At 41.1% G+C, this 15,195-nt stretch overlaps 1 protein-coding gene across 1 annotated transcript in view; it reads left to right on the top strand.

Annotated features, from left to right (window-relative positions):
* ACTN2 (actinin alpha 2) overlaps positions 1-7,515 on the top strand; it is a 66,225-nt gene extending 58,710 nt beyond the window's left edge. The window contains exons 19-21 of the mRNA XM_014846524.3: positions 2,409-2,474; positions 3,606-3,764; positions 5,411-7,515. Of these exons, the coding sequence (XP_014702010.1) occupies positions 2,409-2,474; positions 3,606-3,764; positions 5,411-5,569 (384 nt within the window). The 3' untranslated portion in view covers positions 5,570-7,515. The remainder of the gene's footprint in view (positions 1-2,408; positions 2,475-3,605; positions 3,765-5,410) is intronic.
* Positions 7,516-15,195: the final 7,680 nt, after the last annotated feature.

Raw genomic sequence — 15,195 nt, 5'->3', positions numbered from 1 at the left:
ATAAAACTTAATTTTCTTTTTTAATTGATAAAATAGACTCATGAAATGTTTTAAGAAAAATGCACCACTATGAAAATGTTTCATAGTAAAGGCAAATAAAAAGTTAAGTGCTGCTTTTAAAATATTATCTAGTATTTTGATTTGAATAATATTGAGTAAAACCAATTCTTTATAAGAAAATTCCCAGTTTGCTTATCATATGGCCAAGCGTGAATTTTAAGGCCATGTTCCATTTGTTAAAGATCCCTAAAAAAGGATATTCCATTACTTTGAACAGCAGCCTGTTTATAACTTACAAATATCAATAAATGGTTCTTTAAATGCCACTGGGCTAGGCCAGCCAGATTTGGGCCTATTAAAGAGTTCAGACAGTGGACTTCTGATCAGGGAGCTCAAATATAAGTAAAGAATTAAACACAGAGATGGCTATTGAAGTTAGCATAGTTTCAGCCAACTTTATTGCGCAGAAACATGCTATAATACTGACCTGACTTCATTCATTGAAGTTCAAGTCATTTTTCTCCCGTGGAGGAAAATAATTGATCATTGTCTTGTACAAATCCATCTGGGCTTGTTGGAGGTCATCTCTCACTCATTTGGGCCACTTCAAAGGAAAAAAAGCACATTTATTTGAATCCAAGATCATGGGACTGTCTTTTGCAACAAAAGTCCAAAGGAGGGCAGTGCAGAACCTGCCAAGTTTAAAAGTTTGCTTGAATTAAATATTAAGGATTATACATCTTGGGGGGAAACGAAGTTTGCTCAGAGTAGTAAGGAGAGGTGTCAAGGCTGCAGATCCATTTTGCTTCATGTTCTATTAAATAGCAAAGACAGGAATGGCAGGGGGCACAGAGGATGTGATCTGAGGGATTCTTACTGAAGCTTTAGAGCATCGGTGTAAGAGGATCGGAGCTGGCTTCAGAAAGATGTGCCTGGCAGCCATGAGTGTGATGGACTGCAGGGTTGGGGGAGAGGAGAGAAAGTGAGTGGAGGGTCAGACGGGAGCCTCTTGGAGAAGGGAGGAGGAGGAACGTGAACCCCTGGGCTGAGGGATAGGAGTGGTGGGAGTGAAGAAAAGAGGACAGAGCTGGGATTAATTGAGACAGAAATCTGACGGCACTTAACAACAGCATCTGGGGGCTAAGGGAGAGGGAAAGATTAAAAGTGACATGGCAATTCCAAGCCTTGAGAACACGCGAGAAGGAGTGCTGTTGAAGTGGACGAGCCTTGGTGGCGGAGAGGTCCCCTGGGCAGCTGGGAATCCAGGTCTCGAGTTTAGGGCTGAAACTCGTGGAAGTCACCACATAATGGTCATTTCTGGCAAGAGAGAGTCTGGAGAGTAGAAGAGAGAGGGGCCCCTATCGTAGGGAATCAGCTACATTTAAAGGCGGCAGAAGAGCCAGAGAAGGAACACTAGGAGAAGTCAGTGAAGAAGAAAGAGTGGGAAGGATGGCTTTCGAGACTGTGGCTGTGAGGGCGGGGGTGGTGACTGAGGGCTCAGCACACAGGTGTGAGTACAGACACACACAGTTTCCCTTCATAGAAAAAAGAACTTCTGATGTTAACTTTTGGGACTGGCCCTTTCATGGGCTAATGAAAACAGCAGAAAATTAACCTTCTATTTAATACTTAGCTTGGCCAATAAAAAAAGTGAATTCTTACCTTTAAATTGATATTGATGCTTGAAGCCTAGCTGTCCTCTCAAAACCCTCAAGAAAATCTTCAGCACAGCCGTGCACTTCCTGTCACATCCAGGGCTTGGCATTGAAACCTCTGTTTCAGTAGAGTTTGGGTCGCTCCTTGTCCTGCCCTGGCCTTTCCTCAGCTGTGAAAGCTGTTGTCCGCTTGCGGCTTCTTGCACACTGCTCTGTGTAGATCCTCAGTGGATTTTCAGGGGAGGCTGAGCTTGCTACCCGGAGGGGCCACTCTATTCTGGCCAAGGGCTCGAGAGTGGTTGTAGGGTGACGTTCCAGTTGTTGGAGTTCTAGGAATGCTGTAGTCTTTGGGGGAGTTTTACAAATGCAGACTCCCCAGGGCCATGAGAGCATCATAATTTCTCAGAACACTTACAACATGCTCTGTCATCAGTGGTGGCAGTAGTTAGCTCCTGACTAGGTCATTTTCAATGACTCCAGGTAGTTCCTTCTGCCGCTTTCTTGAATGTGTGGTCTCCTTTCATTTTTGTCTGATGTTTACCATCCCTTCCACCTTTTTCTTTTTTAAGAAATTATTTTGTAACATCCCTCTGTTGGCTCCGTCCTTCCTATAAGTCAGTGGTGACTTTTATAATCTCCTTGGCAGAGCTCAAAGTGGCCTTTTCTCTTCTTAGATCTTGTTCACTTGGTTGAGTGGAGTTGCTTATTTCGCCTCTAATTTGCACCTTCTCTGTTCTTTCTCTTTGGCGGCAGAGGAAGAATGGCCTGATGGACCACGAGGATTTCAGAGCCTGCTTGATTTCCATGGGCTATGATTTGGTAAGACAGAGGTTAAAATTCTACTAAGATCTGATATTTTATTGAGTTTGGATTTATATTATGGGAGATGGCTGGCTTAAAGTATGGTGGCCCATTTGAGATTGGTTCATTTTCATTATATAGGATAATATTTTTGAAACTTTGCCTGCTACTATATAAAAAGAATTTCACAGAGCCAGAACATATATTTTTATTCAGTAACTGATCAGATTTTTTCTAATGAAGGGTGAGAACATAAACGTTCCTGATGATTTTTTAACAGCTCTATTGAAATAGAATTCACATACCATACAATTCACTCATTTAAAATGTACACTTCAATGCCTTTTAGTATCCTGAGGATTTTTTTTTTTTTTTTGAGGAAGATTAGCCCTGAGCTAACATCCACTGCCAATCCTTCTCTTTTTGCTGAGGAAGCCTGGCCCTGAGCTAACATCCGTGCCCATCTTCCTCTACTTTATATGTGGGACGCCTACCACAGCATGGCGTGCCAAGCGGTGCCATGTCTGCACCCGGGATCCGAACCAGCGAACCCTGGGCCACCAAAGTGGAACGTGCGCACTTAACCGCTGCACCACTGGGCCGCCCCCAACCTGAGGATTTTTAAAGTGCTTTTTCCTCTAAGATTTTAGAATATAAAAAAGTTTTAGTAATAAATCAGCGACGAAAATCTTAGATTTCCCTGTGGGCTGTGAGAGTACTGGTATGCCCTCCCTTCTCTGTTACCCCTTAATGTGTATTTTGAACAGGCGCTTTGATTCCTCCCGGATCTTTGAAATAAAAATCACCAGAACCATTTTCTGAACTGCCTTCTCTTTAGCAATGTTACTGTTCTCAGTTGTAGTCTGAGAAAAGGCCCAACTCTCTCTCTTTGAATTCCTCTTCCATAATTATGATAAGGCCTGAAGGCAACATGGGTCATAGGAAGGAATTCTGACATTTAGGAGCTTCTGGGAACTTTTAAGGTCATTCAGTGGCAGTAAACAAGTCACCCATAAGGAGATCTGCCCAAAATTGAGGGGAAACACAGGGAATATTTGTTTCAAAGAGGAACTTGTATGTCAATAGGTAAAAGCAGAATGGCCCTGTTGAGAGTTGTGTACTGTTGCAGTAAATGTTTCTTCACCTCAGGGTGAAGCCGAATTTGCCCGCATCATGACCCTGGTGGATCCCAACGGACAGGGCACGGTCACCTTCCAATCCTTCATTGACTTCATGACTAGAGAGACGGCCGACACTGACACCGCCGAGCAGGTCATCGCCTCCTTCCGAATCCTGGCTTCTGATAAGGTCTGTACTGACAGGTTTTCCTCTGCTTTTGCAATAGTCCACTGCATTATTCAAGTAAAAGAAGAAAGTGTTGCAAGTAAAAACCATTTTGATACTAGTACATTTTGCACCACATCAGCATTGAATTCAGAAAGCAGCATGTAAACATAACAACAGTGTACCCAGAACAGAGAAAACACAGGCGTTCTGTTCCTGGCATTTGTGCTTGGGCCTCACAGTGAGTTTTATAGAAGGAACCAAGAGTATGTATTTTGTAGAATTTTTTGTGCGTTCTACTCGTTCAACCCCATTTTACATTCTGGCTTGGTAGATAGGACTCAGAAAGAAGAAACCATGCACTTCAGATATTGTGGAACTTAGAACCTTCTCTAGGTTCAATGACCTTGACGTTGCGTCCAGACTGGAGCAAAGTTAAATATAGCCATTCAGTCATTCCAAAAATTGGCAAGGTTTTCATTATATGTAGCCTAGAAATTAAGTAGGAGTTTAATTGCAAGCTCAGAATTTTTGAATTGCATTCCCCAAACAATAAAAATGTCTCAGTATCTATAAATTCCATTTCGGACATGATTCTTTTACCCCATGTTCTAGCTGAGAGGGAAAAGGTTTAGCACAAACCCCATCTGCTAAAACACATCAGCAGGGCCATGTTTATTACATTAAAATATCCGACAAGATAAAGTATCTTAAAAACAATAAGAAGTCTGTTTTAACATGAATCTTTTATCATGGGGATGCAGGTGCAGGGGAGAGAGCCCATCTGATGTAGGAGGTCGTAAACCCGGCTCATCTAAGCCCTGCAAAAAACCCTACTGTGAAGGACAATATGATATTTGCTATTTATTTATTTTGACTCTTACCAGCCAGTCTGTTTCACCAGAATTATCCTATTTCCTGTTGGACATTTGATATTTAAAAAAAAAAAGACATTGTTAAACATCTGTTTTATTTTGTTTTAGAAGAGGTTTTCTCTAGTGGCAGCATGTTTCTGGTTTTTTAATAAACTCATTAGGAAAATGGCTCCATTTTCTTTTTTTTTTTTTGTGAGGAAGATTCACCCTGAGCTAACATCTGTGCCAGTCTTCCTCTACTTTGTATGTGGGACTCCTCCAGAGCGTGGCAGATGAGTGGAGTAGGTCCGCACCTGGGATCCGAACCTGCAAACCCCAGGCCACCGAAGCAGAGCACACAAAACTTTAGCCACAGGGCCGGCCCCTCCATTTTCTAAAACAACATACCACATACATTAAAAAAAGAAAAAACATTGATTATGTTAAGTTAAATATCCCTATGTTCTCATCAGTGTATGATGTAAACCATATCTTTATCTTTCTGGTATGAAATTCAGATCACAGTATTTGTCACTTGCATTATGGCTCAGTCTGAGAAATATTGATGATATTGCTCTCTTTGCCTTTTTAAAGCATATTAAGACCCTGTGGGCCAAAAGATGAATCACTTTGCAGATACGCTCTTACGAGTAAAATTCAGCCTTTCGTTGGTTGTCTAGTACTGTGCCCATTAGACTCCCTGCCTTTAATCCTTTTTTCAATTAAACAAACGCAAGCAATATGTAAGTATTAAAACCATTTCTATTCCAGTGTTTTCTGTGATTGACTTTGTAAACACTTGTGTATTTTTTTCAGCCATACATCCTTGCGGAGGAGCTGCGTCGAGAGCTGCCCCCAGACCAGGCCCAGTACTGCATCAAGAGGATGCCCGCCTACTCGGGCCCGGGCAGCGTGCCTGGCGCCCTGGATTACACGGCGTTCTCCTCCGCGCTGTACGGAGAGAGCGATCTGTGATGCTGAGCTTCTGTAATCGTTGATCCCATCAGAACGCAATAAAAGTTGAAGTCACAGGTTGTTTCTTGGAAACTTTGACAAGCTTTATTAAGTTAAGAGAGAGAGAAAATTTTTTTGTAGCTCAGTAATTGCGGCAATGTAACATGGCTGAAACTAAATTTCTACAGTGTATGACATAGTGTGCTTCATGAATAGGTTACTTTATTTCTGAATTTTTAGCTACATACAAGGAGATATCAGATTTTTTGTTTGTTCTTTGATAAAACAAAGCAAATTACTTGAGTACTATGAAATTAGGAGGATCTAGGGATGGAAGCAAAGTAAAAAATGGGAAATTCCAAAATACCCAAAATTTGAGACCAGGGGGAAGAAAATGAAAAATTTGGTAAATGTTTGATATTTTAAAAAATATTCTTCATATCTAATATGCTTATGCGATTATCCCTAGGGGAATATATTTGGGATATTAGTGTTTTACTTTGTTGCCTATCCAAAGATTATCTTTATTTAAGTATAAATGGTACTGTCGTCTCTTTAGTTGAATGGAATAGTGTGAGGTGGAACTTCCGGCGACTAGAAACAGACTACCCAAAAGATCTTCAGTACTTAAAAATTTTAAAATAGAGATTATAGTCAGCTCTTCATTATTTTGGACTACGTAGTCCAGTTAGTGGGTTTCACTGCCTTACTTATCCTCCAAAGTAGGGACCTCAGGAAACACAGAAATCAGTGTAGTTGCCAGAGAGGAAGATGAATGCACTAGGTAAAATGAGTTTTTTAGGATTATTTATTGATTCGAGGCTCCTGGGCTTTTTCTAGAGATTGTTAGTACAGGTTCTCAAGAGATGACCAGAGAGAAGTGCTCTGTTTTTAAATAAACAATTGTCTGTAGTAATAGTTCCTAGCAGGGGACAAGTCAGAAACCAGTGCCCTTACAGCTCTCCAGGCAGACCTTCTCCTTTCTGCCTTTAGTTTTATGACCTGGTAAGGAGAAGGAGTTTATAGGAATGGCCTAATTCTCAACAACAGTAGAGGTAACTTCCTTCACTGCAGAACCTTCATGTATTTTGGGGTGAATTCATTTTGGGTGGTAGGAGTTACTAGATGTTTTTGCTAGCACATAGTGTGTGTTCATTGCTTTGGTGGGATGGTGCATCCTAACGAGTTCTCAGTCTGGCTCGTTGCATCTGAAGCCCCATTACAGAGGGCACCACATGAGCTCCCAGCATCGTCTTGATCTCAGCAATGTCCATTCAGTTTTCAGCTTGTGCTACCGTCTATGGTAACTCCCCCCTCTGTTTTTCCATCTTGTTGACAGCTTGTAGAGAATAAAGCAGGAATTGTTTTATATCTGAGTCCTTAAGGATCAGGAAATGAATTATAAGCAAACAAAAACAGCTGCAAACAGCACATAAGTGTTACTAGAAAAGTAGTAATGTGCCTATTACCTATGGTCTGTTGCTTCAGATTTTTATAGCTTTCCACCAACAGCTGGAAATGTGATATTTTCCATTCACAACTGTCTGGTAACTTAATACTTTTACTACATTGGCCCATTTAGAACCGTCAACCTTTATAAATTTTATTTAATTTCCCTCATGTTATTAAATAGTCGGTAGTTTGCAAATTCCTGAAATATCTGATTCTTTGAGCTTAATGCCAAACGCTTTTGGGGTGATGTTTAGATGAACTCTGACTCCTTATTTTATTTCAAGTAGGTGCTATATTCCAGCCATAAACATTAAGGAAAAACTGGGAAGTTATTCTGCCTTTGAGGCTACTCGGGGGAACTGTGGTGTTTTAGGATGGGTATAGTTAGCTCATCTACCTAAAATTTTAATTTCTTTGTAACATTCAGGCAAGAGAATGGATCAGTGCTATCTGCTAATAAATGAAGAAAGGAAATAAAACCTGAAAAATACTTAATAAACATATTTATACTCTCATTTTAGAAGTTATTTTTATTTCTGAAGCTGAATTATCAATTAAAATTAATTTGTAAAAGAAGAAGAATGCCTGTTTTTTCCTCTTTCAAAGGATAACCAGTTTATTTGGTTAACCACAAACTTCCTCACTGAAAATTTCCATCTTATGTAAAAACTCTCATTTGAGTTATTATTTGCCTCCCTTAAAGAATTAAAGACTGGCTTGTTGGGTGGAGGGTAAATGTGAGATGGAGAACTCAGGTGGACCCAATTAGAAGTGAGCGATGAATGGATCAGGAAACTAAATGGATTAGGAAGGAATCAGAATCCCCAGTAAGTGTTTTCAAAATGTATACATAACCAGCCCTAAGGCCAGAGTTTCAAGTTGTGAAGGTCTGGGTTAAGACCTTGACATCTTTATGCCAGACAGAGAAAGACAAACACTGCCTGATTTCACTCATATGTGGAAGATAAACACATGGATGAAGAGAATAGTGGTTACCCGAGGGGAAGGGGTGGGGGAGTGGACATAAGGGATAAAGGGGCACGTATATATGGTGATGGATGAAAATTAGACTAATGGTGGTGAGCACGATGCAGTCTCTACAGAAACTGATAAGTAATAATGTACACCTGAAACTACACAATGTTATAAACCAACAAGACCTCAATAAAATAATTGAAAAAACAAAAGGACTTGGACATTTGTATTTTTTTAAAAAGCTCCATGGAGGAGTCACCTAACCCTCAGTTGAAAACCCCTGGATTGGAGATAAAGGAAAGGGTCAGTAGTAATCACAAGTCTAGAACAATTAGAGAAGCTCTTACTGGAAAGGTTAATAGCAGGACAGTATGAATGGCCAGGCTCCTGCGCCATCTGGTTGGCAACACAGAAATGCTTGGCAGTGACTTAGTTTCAGATGCGGACGTTTGGCTTGGTGTTCTTTCCTGCTGTCTACCTGATTCCTGGATGTTCATGAAGTAAGCTGCAGATGAGCTCTTTACAACCCTTAAGTGAACGGAAACCAATTTAAATGATACAAAGTCAGAAACTCGTAAGAAGAAGTTGCTAATTGTTACCAAACTGACAAAAATTCACCCAGTTTCCCTGGATTGTTCAACAAGAAGGTACTGAGTGTGCCCAACCGTGTTCTTGAGATTCTCAAATACCCAGGAGCCTCCGCAATGAGTATACTGTCCTGTCTGAGGCATTTTCATATTTCAGATGGAGTCACCAGAGACAGAGACAGTTTTTTTCCCTTTTGGATTCATTAATGAATAACTCAATAATTAAGCAACTGACAGACCATCATTCTTTTTAAGCTGGGAGCTGGCGGTGGTTGTGATTTGTCAATGAGAATCCCTACCCAAGGATTCCCCAGGGCTTTCAAGTCTTGATGAAGTTGTCTCCACAGCAGTGCAGACTTCCTCATTGGTAAAACAGATGGGCAGAAGAAATGCTTGGGTGTCCAGCAAGGCACACTTTCAAATCCTCTTGCATGGCTGTGAGCTCCTGGGAAACTACAGTGGCAGATAATATGGATAAAGTCATGATGTGTCTTTTCAAGACAAGCTACCAGAGGTAGAGAAAGATTAGCTATATAAATAGTAATTGTAAGGGGGAAAAGAGACCTTTTGAATACCAGGATGAGCAATAAAATGGTATTATGGTCAGCATTTAATTGCATAATTTTGAAATTACCTAGGTGACCAATGGCCAAAACCAAGAATGGCAGCCCTCATCAGTTGCATGACCTTCCCCCTGAGTTGCATACTTAATGCCCCAGGTCCTGCCCTGGAATTCAAAGGGCCTCTCAACATAGCACTGCCAAGAACACTTCCTCCCCCGACCTGGTTTTCCCCAACATGTTCCACTCCTGAGTCTCAACTCCAGATTCACATTAGATTCACCAAGGAGGCTTTTTAAAATTCCTGATGCCTGGACCCCACCCTAGATCACTCAGATGAGAATATTTGCTAGTGGTGGAGGTGGGAGACAGCCATTTGCCTTAATCTTTCCCCATAGGCAATCAAGACAATCTTTCTGTGCCTCAGGACTCTGTTCTTTCCTTTGTGACTGTCGCTAATGATATGTAAATAAATGGAAGGAAATCAATGCCTTAATGTAAATGAGTGCCCGTAGGGAGCCAGCCTTCTCTCTGGCCACTATTCTCACATGCACCTCATATCCATTCTTCCCTGAGCAGTGTTACTTCTAAAATGTCACCCTTCCTTCCAGTTGTTGCAAATGTTTCAGATGTTGGCAAGGTTCTTTGCCCTTGTGCAGTGGGGACAAATCCAGTCACCCTTCCAGGTCTGTTTCCTCCTTGGTGAGGCCTTCCCTAGCCCAGCCCAACCTGCACAGGCTCCATCTCCTCTACTTGGAGCTTAGTCCTGCTCCTGCTTTAAGCATCTCACAATGCCCCAGGTTCGTGTGGTGCTGGTGGGCCTCCCCTGCTAGTGCTTGTCCAAGCCCTTGTGCTTATATAAACACCCTGCCCACTCTTCCAAAGCAAGGCACACCCCTCACCCATTTCTAAACCTTACTTAGGTGCATTGGCGTAGGGCGTAAAAGTCCCCAGGGCTCCAAACAAAGGGGAAATTTGAAATATTATTTTGGGGAATCCCTTATCGAGGTGCTTAATCAAGACACCATGCTCCCATCCTAAACCTTTCTACCTTTTCCTGTCTTATTCATTGTTCTGCTAAAGGTGAATTGTGGCATTAGGAATGGGACCTTCTGAAATCCAATATGTGTGTTAGAAAGTGCTGGACGTGGCAGCGGTGCCAGTTTGCATTTACTGACCTCACCTTTTCCATTCCTCAGTTATCGTCAGAAGAATGACCGCTCACGAGGGAGATCAGTGATGGATAATCAGAGCAACAATAAGAAATAACCATCTAAATGGCTTTTTTTGCTCATGTATTTAAACATAAGCAATTCTTTTCAACCCTCCTCAAGAATAATCCTTAGAAGTTAGCTGGTGAGAAAAACACCACTGTGTCGATGAAAATAATCCATAACCAATCTGTAAATGAAAATTTGGGTGAGTTTATTCTGAACTGAAATCTGAGGACCATGGCCCGGGCCCTTTCTTCCCAAAGGAAGAAAGGGCACCGAAGAAGTGGGGTGCACAGAGTGGTTATATACTCCCAAACAGGGTGTTTCACATATGATTGGAATGTCCCTCCCACGGTAGTCACAAGATTGCCCTGTCGGCACAGCACTTGATGGACACAGCAGGTAGTGGGTCTGCTATCTTGGTGGGCATAGCAGGAGGCAAGTCTATTGTCTCGAGCTGGGCGGTCACAGGTGAGCACAGCAATCAGTTTCTAGCCTAAGGAAAGAGGCTTAATCCTTAAGGAGACGCCAACGGTTGGGAGGGGGAGGGAGGTTGCACCTTTACCTCAAGGGCCTTTGTTCTTGCCATAGGGAAAATGTAAAGCAGATATACAATGCATGCTCAATGGCCACAGTCAGGCCCTTTTGGAAAGACAAGGTCAGGCCGAATTAGGTTTATACCAAATGGCTTCCTCATATTCTCCAATATATCCTATTGCTTGCCATTTTTATTTGTCAACTGGACAACAGAAGCAGCACAGGCCAGGAACAGGAATGCTTCCCAAGACGGCCACAATTTTCAGGTTTCACCAGTTAAAAACCTGTGTAATTTTTCACGATTTCTTTTAGATTTGGTGTGTATTATACAATGAGGTATTTAAAACATATTTATCCAAGCATATAAAATATTCCAGTTACAATCCTGCACTTATTTCATTTTACAAAATATTTAGTATATACTGTTTCATGTTAGCAAAAAAATTAAAATTTATATTAGATACCAGACCAATTAATTTTTATCAGTCTGTATTTTACTCTTCCATTCAATACTTTGAAAAAGTTTGATCAGTATGTCTAACAAAATTAATGGAATTATTTCTTAATTTTATACACGATTTATTTAATTATTCCCAAACACCAGAGCTCAGTACATACATGCACACAGTTACCAAAGGAATACGAGTCCTTTTAGCATCCCCCTTGCTTCATGAATAACTTAAAAATGTAGCTACATATTACATTGCATAAATGAGAAAAATTTACATAATGAAAATTTTAATTATATCAGCATAACAGCATTTTAATCTTGACTTAACTGGTTTTACAAGACTTGTTGCATTATTTATCTCTCAGTGGTTTTTATACTGTTCCTCAAAATGTGTTAACAGTTTATTTGAATTGAAAAATGAAGTCGGATTTTATTTTATTATTTTTTACAACAGTAAGGCAGGCTGATTTAATCAATCATTTAGCCTTACTTTGGTATTTAGGCTATATAGGGGACATTTTCCATTTTTTCAGTTATCTAAATCAGCTACAATGTTTTGATGAAAATATAATTAAAGCATATAATAACATGAAAGCATTTTATTTTTAAAAAGATATTGGCAGAAGTGTGTTGAAATTAACAATTTTCCCCTAACCCTTCCTGAGTCTATTGAACTAAACAAGAAGTCTTTAAGAGAAAAACAGCAGGTATCACTAATAGTCAGTTGATAAATCTGAGGGATGGAGCAGCTCCAGCTTAGAAGGAATCTGGGTTCCTGTTTGACAGATTTGCCCCAGTGACATGGCCTGCTCATCTCATGCCACGTGGAAAGAGAAACAAACTTGTACATGCTTTAAGCCATTGTATTTAGGGTCCCTGCTACAGCAGCTTAGCTTTTACCCTAAATAATACATTATTAACCTTGACAGCTTCTTGACCTGACGATATGGCTACATTTATGATATTTTAGATTGTACTAAACATTGTCACTTTTTTTCTCTCAACTCATCATTATGTGAATTTTAATAATGGAAGATAATGACATTTTGTACCAAATTCAACACATTCATACATTCATTCATTCTTTATTTTCCAATCACTGCATATCATTTCACTTTAAACACAATTTTCAGACATTCTTTGTTTTCTCCCCACATGCTTTATTTCTCTCTTTTCTAGATGGTTTTCCCCTTCAATGCCCATCTGCCTCTTTCCCATCAGAGTAAATGTGAGCAGTTTGCTGTCACTGAGTACTTTTATCTCCGGAGTTAAGGTTCTTTGTCCTTCTTCTTTCCCCACCCATCCACCATCCTCTTTAAAACAGTAATAATTTCTGTTCTGTTTTGAGAACATTGTGAACATCTGTTTTTCTGTTCTTAACAAAAGCAGCTCTGTGAGATGGATCTTGAAGGATGAGCATGCCATCTTGTCTCCTCTTCCACTTGGGCCTTCCATTATTACATCCTTATATATTTTTTTTTTTTTTTTTTTTTTTTTGAGGAAGATTAGCCCTGAGCTAACATCCACTGCCAATCCTTCTCTTTTTGCTGAGGAAGCCTGGCCCTGAGCTAACATCCGTGCCCATCTTCCTCTACTTTATATGTGGGAAACCTGCGACAGCATGGCTTGCCAAGTGGTGCCATGTCCGCATCCAGGATCTGAACCGGCGAACCCTGGGCTGCCAAAGTGGAACGTGCAAACTTAACCGCTGTGCCACTGGGCTGGTCCTATTACATTCTTTTCTTATGAGAAGATTTACAGATGGCACCAACGGGAAGGCTCCTGGCCAGCATTGCCTCAATCTTTGTCATTTTGTTTTTTTGTTCCCTGTTCACCCAGTGTGTTTGGGATGCTGGTTATACTGGCATGTCACACCACAGATACTTCAGCCTGCTACTCTTGCTACCGCACTGCCTCTGAGCCAATGAGTCAGCCACAAAGGTTAAAGCTTCTGCCTGTTCCCTCCTTACACTGCAATGGACCTCAGGGGCAGTACCAGACTCAGCTCTCTCCCCTTAGCTGAGGGATCTTCTATAGGATTCCTCCAGAAGCTGCCATGCTGAATGAGTCTACAGGTCTGAATCCCAGTGGGGAGATGGGTGGGCACCGAGTTGTTGCTATGGAATTAAACTTTTATTGCCTCCTCTTCCTATATCTAGCGCCCCCCAGATTGTTATCATAAAACTAACCATTCATTTTCCCACTTACTTTGATAATTATGGAAGGCTGTGGGGTAGAGTCTTGACAGGCAGCTGAGGTTTGTGAGGCCAAGTAAATCCAACTGCAGGCCTCTGGCACATAACCTGAGCAGTGCTGGCCCTCTTGTGAACTCTGCCTTGTCTGCCAAAACTATTAAACTAAGGAATGTTCTTTCCCATACCTAAAATTCTGTTGTGAACCATGTTTTGGGAAATACCAATTTTAAAGATATAAACAAGATTTCAGGAATTTATGGCCCAGAGGTAATCTCATCCAAATCCCTTCATTTGACAGGAATGAGGCTGAGAGAGGACAGGTGACACATTATCACAGCTGCTCCTCATAGCGGGCCCCTTGAATCAAATATTATCCTCACCCTATAGAAAACTGAGACCACAATGGTTAAGTGATGATGACCACCCAGGTAACAGAGCTGAGGCTAGAACTCCTACCTTCTCACCTCCAAGACGGTTCTTGTCCATTACCCCAAGAAGGATTTGGAAGGCAGGCAATTCTGAGACTTATTCTAAAACCAAACACAGGCCACATTCCATTCCCTTCCAGGGTGTAGACTGCGGGAACCATTCTTCAATATATCAAAATCCCCACGGGGCCAGGTGTCCAAATCACCCAATTCTGTTCTATGCATGAAATGTTCCATACCGAATGGCTTAGAAAAAATGGATAGATAAAATATGGAATGGAAATATATATAAAATTTGCAAAATCAAATGAATCCCTAGCCTGGAGTATTCATATAAGCAATAAACATATAAGAAGCTGACTATTTGTTTGCTTCAGGTGTATGAAACCATTAAGACACCGGATTTAAATTTAAACACTAAATTTACATTTACTGTTTATACCTATGTCCCAACACATGTACACATTCAAAATTATTATGAGGTTAACAATGAAACAGGTTACTTATAGCCTGGAGATCAGAGACAAATCCCAAGTCTCTCAGACAATGCAACCCAGTACTATCTTTTCTCAAAAGTCCAGTGTCCAATGAGATTAGTGAATTTGAAATTCCCCAGCAGACTGCAAGTTCTTTAAAGACAGGACCATGCCTTATTTATCTTTGGATCCCCACAGCTTATCACAATGCCTGCATACAGTAGGAGCTCAATAAATCTCTGTTGAATGATATTGTCTAAACTTCTTCTCAGTATGTTTTCTTTGGCAAAGGACACATGGTCCAGGTCAGCACTTGCACCTGCTTCCTGCCAACCAACCAATAGCCAAAGCTTGTCTGTCTCCTTCTGTTCCTGGGCTTGGGCCCCCAGCGATTTCCCAGAGACTGTGGCTCCTGGATGAGGGTGGTCTCCATGGCGTCTCTTTGGTGGAACAGATAGGACGGATAATCCTGAGCTCACTGCCAACTTTCTCAAGGTTGATCTTGGCCAGAAATGAGGAGGGCCAACTGGTAAACGAAGGAGGTGCTTGATGAGAATGGTGGTTAGGAGGACTGGTTAGACAGCGAGCAGTGTGCAGATGCAGTGACCAGAAGAGAGCCAGAGAAAGACCAACAACACCCACCTCCCACTCCCATAGAGTGCTAAGGCAGTTTTAAGATGGAAAATTCTTTCATACTTGGTAAGATTCATTCCAAGATCCAAGACAGCAAAATGAAGACATACTTTTGAGGAGGCTGTTGCAATAGTCCAAA

The sequence above is a fragment of the Equus asinus genome, chromosome 2, assembly GCF_041296235.1.
Source record: "Equus asinus isolate D_3611 breed Donkey chromosome 2, EquAss-T2T_v2, whole genome shotgun sequence".
NCBI classification, from domain to species: Eukaryota; Metazoa; Chordata; class Mammalia; order Perissodactyla; family Equidae; genus Equus; species Equus asinus.
This window is presented reverse-complemented; position numbering and strand designations above follow the sequence as displayed.